This window comes from Simochromis diagramma, unplaced genomic scaffold, assembly GCF_900408965.1.
Source record: "Simochromis diagramma unplaced genomic scaffold, fSimDia1.1 OVJJ01000798.1, whole genome shotgun sequence".
Lineage (NCBI taxonomy): Eukaryota > Metazoa > Chordata > Actinopteri > Cichliformes > Cichlidae > Simochromis > Simochromis diagramma.
The window spans coordinates 361,137-378,067 of NW_024386736.1; the positions used below are offsets into that span (position 1 = coordinate 361,137).

Here is a 16,931-nt window from a genome sequence, read left to right on the forward strand (position 1 = left end):
ATTTGCGTGTGATTTTGTGTGCGTGCGGTTCCATGCGTTTTTTTTTTTTTGTTTTTTTTTGTTTGGTCCACAATTTAATATGACATCATGTGTTATTTTTGGCTCAGCTCCAGCTACATGTGGGCTTCCTTCATTTGTGTGCAGCTGTAGTGTGTTTATACAGGAGACTCTGTAGCTTGCTTTAGGTTTTTTTTTGCTGTTGTTGTGAAAAGATCAGCCAAAAAACAAAAAGATCGACATATTTGATTATTAGTTAGCTGAGACATTTTCTCAAATAACAAACTGGCTGCCAAGAATGAACTGAACACTGTATCTGAGAAACTGATTGTAAAATGCATATCCAAAAACACTTAGAGAACAGGTAAGGTAACATGAACTGCTGAACTGTGGATCAATGTAAATGGCTGGATTCCTGTGAAATTTGAATCTAGTAGAATGATCAAAACAATTACATAGAGAGATCATTGGATCAAAAAATATGCATAGCTCAAATGGCTGTTGCTGAAAAAAAAAGTCAGCCATGTGTCTCATTTTCTCATATAATATTAGTGAGAATATCCAAAAGCAGAACACAGAGGGAGGCAGGGAAAGCAATAGAAAATGAGCATTTATTGTCAGATCAAACCCAGTCCAGAGTCCAGTCTGAAAAGGTAAACAAGAATCCATAAAGAAGCACCAAAAGAACAAGGAGCAAGGGAACAAACGGGAGAACAACAGGGAACAAACAGACGAGCCGACACACATTGATCGGTGTCTAGATGCAGGTGAAAACAGTGAACAGCGGACCGTCTCGAAGGAGGGAAACAAAAGCAGGAAGTAAAACCAAAACAAGGCACACGAGAAAACTAACCTTCAAAGTAAAAATGGTAGAGGCAAATAACTAATGACGAGACATGAAGACAGCAACGCTGAACAAGGTGACAGAATCTTTGGGACTCACACAGAGTGAGAAAACAGTAAAACTAATAAAAACCACGGGCACTATGACACTCACCCTGTATGTATCATACACTTTGTATCAATTTTGATTAATCAAAGTGTTTTTGATGACATTATTGCGGATAATGTATGAAATTAGAGCCAGAAAGGAGGCCTGGCCAGCACGAATTGGATTGGTGAATCCCCCAGAATAGTCTTAATAGTCATCAGCTGCTTTGTTAGTAGCGGTTTTAATCATCAGAATGCTGTCTGCTAACTGAATGCATTTATTTTGGACTACAGTGAATCTGTTTGCACTGGAATTGATCATAACCCAGCGTTGTATTCAGCGTTTACTTTCTTATCTGCTGAGCTCCGTCTGACTGCACTTAAGTGTGCTCATTTAGGTAGAACAAAGCATTTTTAGCTCATGAAGTCAGTTCATTTCAGTTGAAAGTGGACTGAAGCAGAAACTAAACAGAGCGCAGTTTCTTTGAGGTGACCTCGTTAAGAACAGCTTGCTGTTCCTAAAAGGCAAAAAGATGTTCTAGTAACGTATTTGTATTCTCCCGTTTGGAGGTTGTTTGTGTTATCAGAACTAAGCTGGATAGTGTTTGCTGTCTCTTATTTGATTTCTCAACTTTTGCCTTAAAGGAGGAGCTCTGTCTGTTTCATATCCTAAGCTTATGCAATCTCCTGATAGGAGCAGCTGGTATTAAAACCAGGGAGATAAAACTCATGGAGAGAGGAAAGGAGGGATAAAAGGGAACTAAGGGACAGAATGGGTGTTGGGTGAGAAGAAGAGGATGTGTAAACAGGAGCTGAGGGAGGTGGTTGACTGTTTAAGCTGAGATCACATGGAGGATGGAGTGAGATGATGGGAGGCAGGGATGGGTGGGGAAATGATAACTGATGAAGTAGACAGTGGGTACATCAACGCACAAAGCACATTAAAGGGCCACTGTGCTTGTTTTTATCACCACTCTGTTTTTCTTCTGTGTTTGCGGTTTTATGTCATGTATGTCATAAAGCTCTGAAACACACACGCAGACACACACACAGCGCAGACCCTGTTGTAAGAGGGGCTACTCAAAATCTAATGGGCTAGAATGAATTGCTGTAATAAGGGCCATAAATTTCTCTCTACAAATCTGTCTGGTGTTATTGTGCAGACAGCATCATCAATACAAAAGCATACAGTCGGGCACACGCATACAAGGGGAGGGCAGGAGCTTTTACAGGCTGAGTGAGGCTATAAAACCATGGTGAGGAGGGGGGATGTCGGGGAAAAGGGGTCGGGAGTGACAAAACACAGAGTGGAGAAGATTTCTGTAACGGTGGTGGTGTTGGGTGGGCGATGGGTTAGTCGTAGCATGAACATGGTTAAGGAGGACGTGGGCTTGAAATAAAGGAAAGTTGGGGGCCAGTAACCCCAGATATTGCAGCATATGTAATGTGTGAACGTGGGTGCAGAGCTGCAGAAGGATCATATTATTTGCGGTCTGGTGACCCAATTATTGTTTGGGCTCCGTGTGTGTGTGTGTGAGTGTGTGTGAATCATTCCTGGTAGTCCTGTGCTTGCCCGAGGCTTTAGGGTGACACCAAAGCCGAAAAGCCAAAGTGCTCAATGTCGCCTGTTGCTGGTTGAAAGAGCAACTGCACTCAGCAGTTCAACTGTCAGTGGGTAGTTCTGTATGATATGAATTTAAAGGTTAAATTATGTGCTGTGTTTACATGTGGGATGTCTTGTTTTCTGCCTCCTAGCGCTGGCATAGCCGTAGGATTCTATGGAAACGGAGAGTCGAGTGATGGAGCCGCACGTTTAGCGTACTCCTTCCGTCATGCCAACCGCACCGTGTCTGGAGTGGAGAAACTGGTGAGTTGTCCACTGATTGCAAAAAATTTATTTATTTATTTATGGAAAACCTTCCTGATGACAGTTTTTTCTTTCTAGGTTTCAGACAGCGCCCTAGCCTTAAACCAGACTGTGGAGGAGAACTTGGTCCAGTTAGAGACAGCCTTCCAGGATCAGACAGATTATGTGTCCATCGTCCAGAAGCTCCAGGGACAGCTGGATGAGCTGGTGAGGCTGATGGTTGATGTTCCCTTCTGGTCCAATACTGAGATCTCCCTGGAGGACTTGGCCCGTAAAACAGAGGCCTTTGACTTTTACAGGTAACTACTGACCAGCATGGATTTTGTTTCTTGCTCAGACTCAAGACTACTCTTACATTCTCTCATACACAAAGTGTTATACTGTAAGGTTAAACTATTAAAACCACAGATGATGGGCCATATGTTCTGGTCATATCCCCAATCAAATCAAATCAAATCAGAATTTAAATATTTTAGGTGCACAACAGCAGAATTCAACAAATGTTAGCAAGAAAAGGCAAAATAACCAGTTCTAGTTCTAACCAGAATGAAGGCTACTCGCTTCCTCTGACAGACACATTGGATCAACGATGTCATGATGCACCTTTAAAGGGAGAGGCTGAGATACATGCTAAAAGGAGCTCTTAAAAGATATTCATGGATTATGTGGAGATTGTATCCTTCGCAGTAGTTTGTGAATGAATGGGTACTCTGATCTCATTCTTTAAGTGTGAATGGCTTTCATTCCCTCTTTTTCTGTTCATGTTAACCTGCTTTGTTGTTTTTGGGGCAATGACAGAAAAAGTGGTTGATAAAAAAAACAGATTGTGATGCTGTTACGTGTCGAGTCTTCTAGTAAAGCTTTAATTAGCTTGTCCTTTGCATTGCATATGTATCTGTTTGACTTGGTGTTGTATGTTTGTATGAAACACTGTGATAATTATTTTTATTTACAGGTGGTTGGGGTACCTTGGCCTGTTGCTCTTTGATGTTCTCATTTGTCTTCTGGTGCTGTTTGGACTGATACGCAACTCTAGAGGCACTCTTATTGGGTATGCTACCTTACATCACACACCAAAGCCTGCTCCTATTGGACAGATCAAATTGTGTCCTGCCTCTGTGTGTGCTGAGACTGCCTCCTGTATAACGTGTTGGTAAGCTGAATCTTGCTTTAAAACGATATTTTTTCTGGGGGGGGGGTTGTTCTTCAGAGTGTGTCTGCTGGGTGTTCTGACTTTGATCATCAGCTGGGGATCGCTGGGCCTGGAGCTGGCTGTCGCTGCTGTAAGTGTAACCATGGCAACACTGCTGAGCTCTCCGGCTCTGCAGTGATGTAATCTTTACCCACTGCTCGAGTGAGTTTGTTCAGCGCGTTACTGTAGCCTGATGTGTCATGTGCACTCGCCCCCCACAGTCAGCCAGCGACTTCTGCGTTTCCCCTGATACCTACATCACCAGGGTGACCAAGGAAAACGATGTCATTAACCAAGGTATGGAGACGAGAAAATAAATCATTGGCCTTTTTTCAAAACCTTTTGTGCTTCTTTCACATAATCATAAAATGAATATAACAAATTGTATTGCGGGGTTGTTGGCTTTGAAATGATGGCTTTTAAGATGGGGACCAGGTCTGTGACCACTTGCAGTCAGTTGCCCTCTGTAAAGCAACTTTGGTGCATGAAACAGCAAGAAGACAGAGTCTATGTGCCATCAGGAATCAAGTTGGAAATGAGGTCAAATCTGTTAACAGCAATTAACTGATATATATCGACGCTAATTGGATATCTGTTGTTGTCTACATGCACAGAAATTTACTTACAGTCAGAGTCCAGCCAGAACCTCACAGATGTGATGTAGTTTCTTCAGGACAGTGAATTAACTGAAAAATGACAGGTTGTCTGTAACCTTGCTTTTATATAGAAATACAACCAGTGCAGTCGAATCTTCTGTTGGACAGAGATAATCACACACGAGTTACACTCATTGGCGCAGACTGACTCAGACTGTGAGCGTGTCTGTGTTTATGAATTATATTAATTTCACAGCTTTGCCAATCTGTCTGAGAGGGATTGCAGTCAGTCCAAGTTGGGTCACAATTCTTTGGAGACACACGACCTGTCGAGACCCATTGTGGTTGAAAGTAGTGCTGAGACACTTAGGATGTCGCATGCTTGACCTGTGGCAGGAAAAAACAAAAGAAAAAAAACTAAATTAAAAGCAATCATAAGGCAAGGAGGTTATTATCCTATTTCTGTTGTTGTGTGACTGATCCATAATCCACCTGTATTGACATTGGCTGTAGTGTGTCTAAACGGTGCTGGTAAGATAGGCATGAAGTGCTACAGGGCTAAAACAGCCTTTTCCAGTCTTGCAGACCACTGCCATCTATTTCAAAGTCTGTAAATCTGTGTGCAGTCCAAACCTTAAACCACAACTGTGGTCATAAGACGAGCTCATGAAGTGTTTCTGTGTTTTCATTTACTCGTTTTTATCTTCTAACGATTTACTTGTTGAAGCTGATTCTCATTTAACACTTTTAGTTGCAGCATGCGATAGCCACATCTCCATTATGGTTTTTACATCATTAATGAAGTCTAAGGGAAGTTAACAATCAAAATATGTCAGATTTTTACCCCCAAAAAATTAAAATCTGTTGGCTTTGTGCAAATAGTGATATTTCTTTTTTCAAATTTATATTATTTATATATCACACATAATTATAGTTTATATTATAATTTTTCCCATTTGTTTATCATATGCAAATTTTTCCTGTCTACTTGCAGTTTCTTCACAGCCCCACCAGGGGTCTGTGGCCTACCATTTGGGAATCCCTGGATAAAAGAATATTTACAGTTATTTATGCTGCTTGAAGACAAAAGCATCCCACATTTTGTTTTGGTTTTCACTAAATAAAATATCAGAATTTAAAGAAAGAGTGCGACACTTTTGGATCCAGAAGTCCTGGAGAGGGGATTGTCATGTTTAGAAATTCTCTGTTAATTATAAATCCTGAACATTTTATGGTAAAGGGATGTAGGGTACGACCCTTTATATGCAAATGCAGCATATTGACAAATAGTGTGAGCAGAAATGTCTCAAACAGAGTCCATTTTCCTCACTGACAGTTGAATCTCACCCTGACATGTTGGTGCTATTTAAAGAAACAAGTGTGTGTGTTTGTGTGTGTGTGTGTGTGTATCCAGCAGGATTGTGTTTGATTGGCACTCTGGTATCTAAAAGCTCTCACTCTCTCTCTGTGCTCACTGCAATGCATCAGCAACCCTGTACTCCCTGCTCGCTCTGCCCTTGCTTGTCTCAGATTCAGAAAAAAAAACCAACCTGACTACATTTCGTTTTTCATTTAATTGCATTTGTTCTCTCTTTCCATCCTGTTATATCCCTCTTTATTTCTCAGTTGCTCCGTTTCTTTGTCTCCATTTCTCTCCCTCGCTCGCCTCCTTTCACTCATCTAATGACTTCTGTTTGTCTGTCAGTTGTTTCCGCTTTGTCTGTTTGCTGTAGCGCACAGATGTTGCCTCTTTAACACACACACTGAATTATGCCTGAGTGGAATTGCAATCATGGCTCAATAGAGTCATACTGGATATTATTTTACACGTGAGGTTTTTAAATGGAACTGTGCAGTCCAAACGTTCCCATCGTCATAGTGATCTGTATTTACTGGCATGTTCGCAGATATCCTGCAGTATTACCTGACCTGCAGCTCTGGACAGATTAACCCCTTTCAGCAGGTGAGGTCTTTGTCATTGCTGTTGCATCGTTGGAACACATTTTTCTGCAATTTCTTCCTTTCACGGGGCTGTTTTGCTTTGTTTTTTTGTTTTTTGCAGAGGCTGTCGGGGAGCCACAAAGCATTGGTGGAGATGCAGGATGATGTGGCAGAGTTACTGAGATCAGCAGCACGTGACTTTGCCAGCACCAAGGTGTGTCTGTGTGTCTAGATGTACATAAGAGCAGATATTTACAGTATATTTGAGCATACATGTGTAACCTTCGCTCTGCGTGTGCAGGGGAATCTCGAGCAAATCCAGTCTGTGCTGAATTCCACCGAGGTGGGCCTGCACCAGCTGACTGCTCTCGTCGACTGTCGCAGCCTGCACATGGTGAGTTACAGGGTGTGTTGTGGTAAAGATAACGTCCGTAATTGAAGCTTAAAGTAGACGTGTGCGGTGACTCTACGGCACGGCTGACACCGTTTTACGCTGTGCAGTTACATTTCTGTTGAGATGCACACCAGATCATGACGCAGGCTTTCAGAGGTTATGGTGAAGTAGAAATCCCCTGCGACTTCTCTCCTCTCCTCGTGTGGTGGAAACATGCACAGTAGCTTTATTTTTTTTTCCTTTGTGTGACTGTAAATAAGGAATTGATTCATTAAAGGACTACTTTAGGGCCAAAGCTCTCCTCTACTCACCTTTCCTCGTAGGACTACGTCCAAGCACTGACTGGCTTGTGTTATGATGGCGTGGAGGGTCTCATCTACCTGGTTCTCTTCTCCTTTGTCACTGCTCTGATGTTCTCCTCTATTGTGTGCAGTGTGCCGCACACCTGGCCTGGCAAGAGGTAACATACACCCACCCTCACATTCTCTCATTCACACACACACACACACACACACACACACACACACACACACACACACACACACACACACACACACACACACACACACAAGCCTTTACGTCCTTAAATCCATCTCTTCAGTTAACTAATGACTGACACATCACTAGCTCGTTAACATCTTACTGTAACTGTCTAACTGATCTCAGCTGGTGGACTCGATAACAGTGGGAAGACCCATAAAGAATCGACTCGGTGCCCATGCATGTCATTCTTTTTTAAGTGTACCTGCCCCCCAGACTGTCGTATCACTCTGTACTCTGTACTATCTACTTGCCATCTTTGCATCTATACAGTTTATTTTATCGTTTGCCGGTGTGGCTGAACATTGTTTGTATGTTTGTACATACTTCTCATTTTTCTTTTCTCCTCTTTGGACTTGGAGCACCAGTGTCGTGTTAGACTTTATATCACCACAGTTTTTTTTTGTTTGTTTGTTTCCGTGCCCCACTTCCTCCTTATGTTCTTTCCCTTCCTCCTCTCCCCTGTGTCCTGATTTGGAAATGCTTTGGGCTTCAACGAATGGTGATGCATATGACCCCCACGGTCAGATTAACCACCGCTACCATTCATACAAATATTCGAACGAGCAAATAATTCTGCGATAAAATCAGAGAAAGAGACAGGTAGACTTTGCTCGCAGTGACCGTGTCACTCCGGTGAAGGATTTGAATATTGAAACAGCTGTGCCATGATAGTTTTTTTTCTTTTGCTTCCTTTTACACTTGCTGTTTGCGGGCATAAATCGCCATGAATCGCAGTGTATGACCCAACAGGTATGAAAAATAATCAATCTCTCAGAACAAGTGCTCACTGGGTCTCTTGCCTGTAAAGACTGACTGTGTCGCAAACTCCATTTTGGTTTAATGAGTAACACGTCTCCATCTGGTGGCCAGTTGGGGCAACAACACCTGTCGCTTATTGTCTCTGTTAACACAGGGCTTAGGCTAATTTATTCATCATACAGCTTCCTGCCTCTTTACCTTAATTGAAACTCTTTCAGTCTGATGATATATTCTTAGCATATGGACAGCTGATATAGAGTTGCAAAAAAAAATCACTGGAAAAAAAAGAACCTTATAAATAATAAAGCCTACACGTACACATGCATTACTGTGACTGACCTTACTTAACAGAATCCAGTGCTTTTCTGCAGCTGCATCCAACTTCCAAATCAGCACGTATCTTATCTGATGCCTCATTTTGTTACGTTGCTGGCTGTTTTACATTTTTGACCATTTTTTTTGTTTTTTTGTCTGAAAATGGTTTGCCCAAACCAGCCATATTATCTTTTTTTTCCTGATGTTTTTGCTTTAATTTCATGGAGCACACAGAGATGCATGAATTATATAAAAGGACATTCTTGAAATCGGACACTGAACAATGCGACCTGTTAATAAAAGGAGCAAACTCTCTCAGCCAACAGTGGATGACTGCATGAAGAAAATGACATGCATGTTTCTACCAATGACATGGAATACAGAAGGGTTTGCTACTTTATTACAGTTGATGATTACTTAACAACACATAGCAATAAAGGGAAATAAAAGTGTCCACTCTGGACCTCACTGCACTTGTGGTGGGTCTGTTTAGTAGATGAATGCTGCCCAATGTTCCTTTTCTTCTTGTCCAGCTGCTTTGGGGCCGGAGGGCGTAGCCTTACCCAGATTTTAATATCGGGGAACTCCTGATAGTACAAGTACACCTTCCCCCTTCTCCTAACCTCCTCTTCAACCACTTGTTTACACTCTGTTGTCTCTCTCGGATCTCCCTCTCCCTGTACCTTTCCCTCCCTCCCCCCTTCTTATTCATCATGCCCTTTCGTGCCTGGCCCTTACCCCGACCAATTGAAGGATGGATGAGGAAGACGGAGAGGACGAGTCGGGCGCCTCACGTGGCGGGGTGCACGATAACCTGTACCGCGTTCACATGCCCAGTCTCTACAGCTGTGGCTCCAGCTACGGTAGCGAAGCTAGCCTGCCCGCTACAGCCCACACTGTCAGCAATGCCCCCGTCACTGAATACATGTGAGTTAGCACCCACCGCTAGCTAGAGGCTAGCAGGACCATACACTGCCTGCCAATAGGTAGCTGATGCTTGCCCCCCCCCCCACACCATGTGATCTAGGCTAGAAGTGCAGCAGTGCTTACTGCTTGTGGTAATGATAAGTTAGAAAAGCTGTTAAATAGTTTTTTAAAATATGTATGGCTTGCATGTCGACTGCAACACACTGTCAGCGATATTTGTTACTCAGTGAGTTAGTACTTATCATCTTTGAGATGCTAAAAGAAAAACAGCTGCTTGCTGTATAAAAAAAATTCAGCTTTGCACTCGCATAGTTTAAGTTAATAGTTGCACCATGCTTGCTGTTGGCACAGGACTGAATTGCTTGTTCATAATAGGAAGTAGAGACGATAAGTAAGCATATATCTCTCCACAATTAATAAACACAATGCAGTGTTTGCTGCAAAGGGAAGAATGATGGTTTTCAAGCCACAAAGAAACCAGAAAGTAAGACGTGCTAATTTGAGGTTTTTGGACCATCGAAGGACCACATTCACCAACCCTGTATGAGTCTATATTCCAAAGCATACCACAGGGTTTGGTTTGAGCTTTTCCTGAAAGTTAGATGGGAAGTCTCATCCAGTCATTACTTTCCTTTTTGCCATAGCTAAGCTGTCATTGCATAGGTACACAGTCTCATATGGTAGTTGAATCTGTTGAATATGACAAGCTCCAGATTGTCATCAATCCTGGAAAATAAGTTTCATAACATAGTTACAAGGTTTAGGAGCTGGTTTGGCAGTAATGCAAATCATATGTTTACAGTTAGATGAACAAAGCATGCAAATCCATCGTTATTAAACCACAGTACACTAAAAAACCCTAAAAACTGAGTGTCGCATGAGCGCTGGCTGGCTTTGATTATATTGAGCTAAATAGAAATAAAGTGCAGCTTATCCATGCCGGGGTTGTTGGTTTCTGTACCCACAGTGTCCGCTTGCAGTAATAGAATAAACAGCCTCCTCAGCATTTAGCTCCCTAATAAATTTTGCTTGCACAGGACATTTACAGACTGTTATTAAGTTAAAAAATATCTTGTTGAATCCTTTAATAGTTGAAATGTTGGCCTGAAAAAACGATTGCTGCAGAGTTCTTTTAAATGTGGGCCTGAGGCTAATCTCCAGTGGCTATCCATGATGATAACAGTCCTATTTCACTGAGTCCCATTGTGAGATTCAATATTTTGCCTTTGTTCTGAAAGTATGTTAATTATGTTAGACTGTGGCCGAGGTGTTTTAAGCCCCTGTAGTACCAAGCTTACGTCCTACGTTGGCAATAATTATTGAGGTAATTTTTCAGAGGCCATATGTCAGAGTCATTGTGTTTCAGCGATGAGCAGATCCGCACATCATGAGCTCAGCGGCAGGGTGACGACATGCAGTAACCTCTTATTCTATAATGCAGGAGCCAGAACGCAAACTTTCAGAACCCTCGGTGTGAGAACACCCCCCTGATTGGCAGGGAGTCCCCTCCACCCTCTGTAAGTGCACACTTTCTAGAACACATTCTCCCACAGCTATCTTCCAATAGCCACAGTGCTGCTGGGACACATTTCAAATCCCACACAGTTGGCATATTATTCATTTAAGCGTAACGAGCAAAGAACGGTGTAAATTATTCACTATTTCAGATGTTTCATAGCGCGCTATGTGTGGATATTGGAAGGTAGCGCCACCCACCCACCCCAAATCCCTAAAACACTGCAAGTGTCCTCCGTGCTCACGCTAGACCGTGATCACAGATCGCCTTCATGTAGGTCATTTTGGCAGCCTGGGAAAACTGGAAGCTTGAAAAAGAAGCCTGTCGTTATAGTAAGATCTGCACTTGCATCAAAAGAAGGGGGCAGACTGTTTCGATAAGCGCAACTGCCGGGTCATGTTTGGCTAAAGTTGTCTTCTATTTCTGATGTAAAACGTCTGGTTGGCGCTGGGTGATGTGCAGACCACATAGATTTTTTTTTTCTCCTCAAAGACTTTTTTTTTCAACCTCGAACCTTTTTTTTTGTAAGAAATGAAATGCTGACTGTTATGGCTTTTAAAAAAGTGCTGCTGGGCCTGTAGTTGTGGATTTCGTTCCATGCAGTATCACCTGTACACTTCTACATTACAATACTGTGGAGTGACAGCATTTATTGAACAAATCTGGTGTTATTACTTCAGGGCTCGGGTTGCATTCCTCGCTCGGTGCAACCTGACCCCGAACCCTTGCGGGTCAGAGCTCATATAGCTTATATTGCAATTCTAGCAAAACTTGAGCCCAAGCCTCTTAAAAGTTCCCGCTCCTCCTTCCCTCCCTTGTTCCCACACCGTGTCTATGTGTGCATCTTCTGGTCGAGGTGTATGTGTCCTGTGTTTCCCCCTCACCCTTCACCATTGCACAGCCACAGGAGCACTTATTCCCCCACCTCCACTGTTGAAACGTAGCAGCCAGCAAAACGGCCCGCCGCTCGCCACTCTTAAGACAGGGCCGATGGCTGGGCCGCCGTCCTGTGCACAGCTGCTCTTCTGTCTTCTGCAGCGATGTGGAAACCGCAGACCTCCGACTGTAACTACCTCGGTGCTCCCGAGAGACCACTAACTCATACCAGGCTAACCTACTACATCAGAAGTAGAGCAACTAACTACGAATGAACCACATCTGCTAATTTACAATAACATCATCCTGACCTAATCAGCTGTTACACAATGAATAACTGTTGTAATCAAACCCCGGCTGTCCAAATGACTGGTCACAGTATTTCAGCTGTACGTGTGTGTTTGTGTTTGCCTTTCATATCGATCTATCTACAAGCATTAATCTTTGTTTGTCCGTGGTTTCCTTGTCTTCTTTTCATCCTTTTCTCCTTTCTCGTCATTTCCCACTCTCGTCCCTTTCTGCTTCTTCTTCTCTTCTTTTTTTGTATCCCCCGTCTCTTCAGTACACCTCCAGTATGAGAGCGAAATACCTGGCGACCAACCGACCAGACCAGAACCGACGCTCCGTTCCTAACGACCAACTGGATCCCGCTAGCCGGCCTCACCCCGCTGCCAGACCACAGTCCTCAGTCCACTAAGAAAGCACTTCAGCCACAACACTGCCTGAATCCAGTTCTCACAGCCAACAGCAAGATCCAACACGGCCCACAGCACCAGAGCTGGGTGCTTTTTTTTTCCAGTTCTTTTTCCAGGTCCACTGAATTTAACCAACACTGACCGGTTCATCAGCAGAACTCATCAACCAGATACCACAGCACATGACTGCACTTTTAAAGCTCAACTTCTACTTCTTTCCTACATAAAACCAACATAACTGAAAAGGCAGAAGAGCACATTGTAGAAGATCTATGCTTCTGCTTCTCTTCTTTATGGACACACACACACGCCCAAGCTGCTTGATCCACCACTGCTGCGATGGCTCAGCCCTCATAACCACAATGCACGGACCACAAAAGCCACAGTTTCTTCCTCCCAACTTGCATCTGTCCACTGCCGTCCAGTGAAGGCATCCACCCTGCTCTCACTGCTCAACCGCCCCTGACACACTCACACACAGGCAAGCACACAAACACACACACACACACTGTACAGAGCTGTAAATAGTGACCATGTGCTTTATTCTGAGTTCATGAAAAGTAGACTGTTGAATCCTTTACTGGTAACGTGGTGTGCTGTGTGTTTATCATGGAAATGTTTGCTGTATCTCTCATACAAACACACACACACATGCACACACAAGTAGGAAGATAGTCTAACCAAACACTCATTTGTGTAAATAATAAGCCAGTGAATCAGAAAGCCATGCTTAGATGAACTGTACCACCAGATCCCCATTCTCTCTTTAGCTTAACATTGTCGTCTAAGACTTGAATTGTAAGCTCAAAAAAAAGAAAGAAAAAAAAGTGTGCCCGCGTGTCTTTTCCATACTTGTTAACGTGCGCATACGTTTCAGTTACGAGCCAGTAACCCTGTTGTGAAATGACTGCTTTTGAACTTTGGGAAAACGGAGTCTGAGACAACGGACATACGGAGGCTCAAACCTGTGCCAAAAAACTGAATAATTCAATGAGGGATGCCTGATTCTGCCCTCATTTCCTACTGCCTCCAGATATCTCGAGAAAGGACGGGGAAAAAAGAAACCTCACACGGAATCTTTTCCCTCCGTCTGTCAACGATAAGGGAAAGAGGAGAGACATTTGGAAAAGGGAAGGAGTGGACCGATAGTTGCAACTACACATTTGCCAGGTGCTATGTAAAGCGGTCGAGGATCCGGACTGAGGAGGGACAGAAATGTTTTTGTTACTTTTAATGCTTTTTTTCCTTTTCTTTTTTTTTAAATTCAGGGATTTGTTAAAGAAAAGCAGAGCGGCTTTCCGTGATTACTAAATGTAAATTGTGTCCCGAAGCCAGAAAAACTCCATTCCTGATTGAAAAAGATGTTACATCAAAGTTTGTTTTTATCATAAGCTGACATTGATGCTGTGATACTGTGACCAACTGTAGTATTCTGTTTCTTCCTGTGCTTTTATTTTGGTGACCTCAGATTTAACCTTTTAGCGCAGATATTGAATCTTTTATTTTCTTTCTTTCTTTTTCTACCCACAAGCACAAATTCTCTTCAAGGTGACTTTGTGAGATGGAGAAGTAAAACTCACTGCCTGGGTCACTGCCAGTGGCTTTTTTCCCTCCCACTCTGTGTACAGTGTATAAAAAAAATCCAAACACAGTAGTCGTGAACCCGCGTGTGTGTGACATCACTGCGACGTGATTGGCCGTTGCTCTATGTCACTGTTACTCTGTGTGAGTAGTGATTAAGTGACTGGCAAAGCAAGCAAAGGCTGGCCTATCTAGCCTGAGTCATTCCTACACTGACGTTGCACACACGTTAACGGACACACACATACACACTTTGTGCTTTACTGACACACACCTTCCATACATACTGCAGTATTCTTTAAAGCCCATCTTTCCCTACTTTTATCCTGTTTACATTCATATCTAGAGCGATAGTAGCAGCACGTCCCCCTCCACCATGCTGATAACCCCGTGCATTATGGGTGATGTAGTAGGTAGTAACCGAATTAAAGAGAAACCCCCAATTCTGTAGTCGACCACCCTGAACTCCCGTACGCTGTTGCACCACCCGATCCTGTACAGCATTTTAATACTGTCTTATTAATCGATGACCACTTCTCGTATTAGCGAGACAATCTTACATGTGTGATTTTACTAGGAAGGAAACGTCCATGTTATGGTAACAATGCTACCTATGGTCTAGTACTTTTACAATGTTTTATTGCACCATGGATGCAAACAGTGTTAAGATCTGTGGGACTAGTCACTGATTAATGGCCTTTCATAATGTTTTTAAACTCTTACAGCACTCTTCATATCACGACATGTCTTCTTCTTCTTTTTTCTTTTTTTAAGTGTTTCGCTGTCTTGTAAAAATCAGACTTTAAAGATAAAATAATAGCTAGCTGTTTTGTAGGAGAATAAAGGCAAGAGCAGCGTTTTTCCTCTCTTATTAATGGTGAATGACTCTCTGTCTTGCAACTGTTTTAATAAGACTATTACAGTGTCGTCCGCGCACCTGACGCAGTGCTGCGTTTGAAGTTCTGTGCCAGCGCTGTCTGTGATTTGACTGCTCTAGTACAGTATGTCGTGACGGGTGGGAAGAGCCCAGTAAGAGTCAGTAACGAGTGGGCGCTTCTCCGTGTGGTAATTACAGGACTTCAAATGCACGACTGTTCAGATGTGACAGACAAACAATGTTTTCTATGGCTGTTTTTATTTTCTGATGGTTTAACTAAGATATTAATGATATACATGTCAAAACTGTGGTAATGATATCATTCAGCCTGGAATAAATGTTTTAAAAAAAGAAATTAAAGCAACTTTAACGTACTGATGAAGACTGTTGCGTCTGTTTGTTTTTTTTCTTATCACCCTGTTCCCTGAAGGTTTTACCAGGTTTAACACAGATTTAACAAGCTGCTGCAAACATTGACATGACAACATTACACAGTTGCTGCAAATTTCTCTGCTGCACATCCAGGATGGAAATCTCCTGTTCCACCACATCGTAAAGCTGCTCTACTGGACTGAGACTGCTGACTGCGGAGGCCATTTGAGTGCAGTGAACTTGTCGTTATGTGCGAGAAACCATTTTGAGATCATGTGAGCTTTGTGACGTGGGTTGCTTTCATGTTTTTTTCACACTAAATGTCTCAACTTCCTGTTCTCATCTGACAGGAGTGGTGTGGTCTTCTGCTGATGCAGTGATGCTCTTCTGCATACCTGGTTATTTGCGTTACTGTTGCTATTATCAGCTCAAAGCTTTAGCCATTCTCCTCTGCCCTCTGGCATTAACAAGGCGTTTCCACCCAGAGAAATACCACCCACTGAATATTTTCTCTCTTTAGGACCATTCTTAATAAATCCTACAGATGGTTGTTTGGGAAAATTCAAGTCGATCATCAGTTTCTGAAATTCTCAAAGCAGTCCATCTGCTACATTCAAAGTCACTTAAATCACCTTTCTTCCCCATCCCAAGTTTGAACAATCTTAGTGCCTTAATGGATTGATTTGCTGTCATTTCCTTGACTCATTAGACGTTTGCACTGACACCAGCTGAACAAGTTTATCTAATAAAGTGGCGGATGAGCGTCTTTACTGTAAGCTGATATTGCAAATGTTTTAAAAGTGCTGGAATCTCTTCAGTGACACTGAAATATTGGTTTTATAGCCATTTAATTTGGCAGACTCCATCATTTCATTATTGATGTGATGCTATTTACCAGCATCTTCTCCTGCATCATCAAAATGAATGCCAGTACAAATCACATCAAGAGGAAAATAAAAGCGACTGGACTGATGTCAATGAACAGAGAGAGCTACTTCCATTAATCTTGACAGTGTAGATATTACAATAATGAGTGCAGCTGATGTGAAGCTTTAATCTGTATAGAGCTACATTTGCATGGGGGATGATTTGTTTGGTCGCTCTATGACCTCTAGATTCTTACAGATTAAGAGCAGCAGTTTTTACTGATGATTAATGAAACCTAGGAGAATAGTATAAGATACATTTAGCCTAGTATATTAATAAACAGCAAGTTTACACCTCAATAAGAGGACTGTCATGGCCACGTCTCCACCTAGTGGTTGATAGAGCGTTTTCAGACTTGTGCGCAGAAGTAGCAGCAAGCACGATTCATGCATTCATGAGACTCCAGACGATGCAGATTACTTTGAGCAAGAAGCAGAGACTCTAACAATATCATTGCTACATTTACAAGTTCAGTGTTTTGAGAGAAGTGGCACTGAGAATCTACCATCCATAATAAAATATGCCATGTACAGTTTAGACTTGCATACCAAACACGCCGCACATTTAATGCTTAGACAAAATTCATGAGAGGACAAAACTTTCGGCTTACTTTTTATTTTGCAATA

General features: G+C 42.5%; 1 protein-coding gene across 2 annotated transcripts in view; it reads left to right on the forward strand.

Moving 5' to 3' along the window:
- Positions 1 to 15,388, forward strand: part of ttyh3b (tweety family member 3b) — a 29,099-nt gene extending 13,711 nt beyond the window's left edge. Inside the window, exons 4-15 of one of the 2 annotated variants that reach the window (XM_040045407.1) lie at positions 2,683 to 2,794; positions 2,873 to 3,093; positions 3,750 to 3,845; positions 4,005 to 4,077; positions 4,208 to 4,283; positions 6,490 to 6,545; positions 6,645 to 6,737; positions 6,825 to 6,917; positions 7,241 to 7,377; positions 9,288 to 9,461; positions 10,903 to 10,978; positions 12,416 to 15,388. In XM_040045407.1, coding sequence (XP_039901341.1) covers positions 2,683 to 2,794; positions 2,873 to 3,093; positions 3,750 to 3,845; positions 4,005 to 4,077; positions 4,208 to 4,283; positions 6,490 to 6,545; positions 6,645 to 6,737; positions 6,825 to 6,917; positions 7,241 to 7,377; positions 9,288 to 9,461; positions 10,903 to 10,978; positions 12,416 to 12,550 — 1,342 coding nt within the window. In that variant the 3' untranslated portion in view covers positions 12,551 to 15,388. The remainder of the gene's footprint in view (positions 1 to 2,682; positions 2,795 to 2,872; positions 3,094 to 3,749; positions 3,846 to 4,004; positions 4,078 to 4,207; positions 4,284 to 6,489; positions 6,546 to 6,644; positions 6,738 to 6,824; positions 6,918 to 7,240; positions 7,378 to 9,287; positions 9,462 to 10,902; positions 10,979 to 12,415) is intronic. The other variant, XM_040045495.1, reaches the window with a different exon arrangement.
- Positions 15,389 to 16,931: the final 1,543 nt, after the last annotated feature.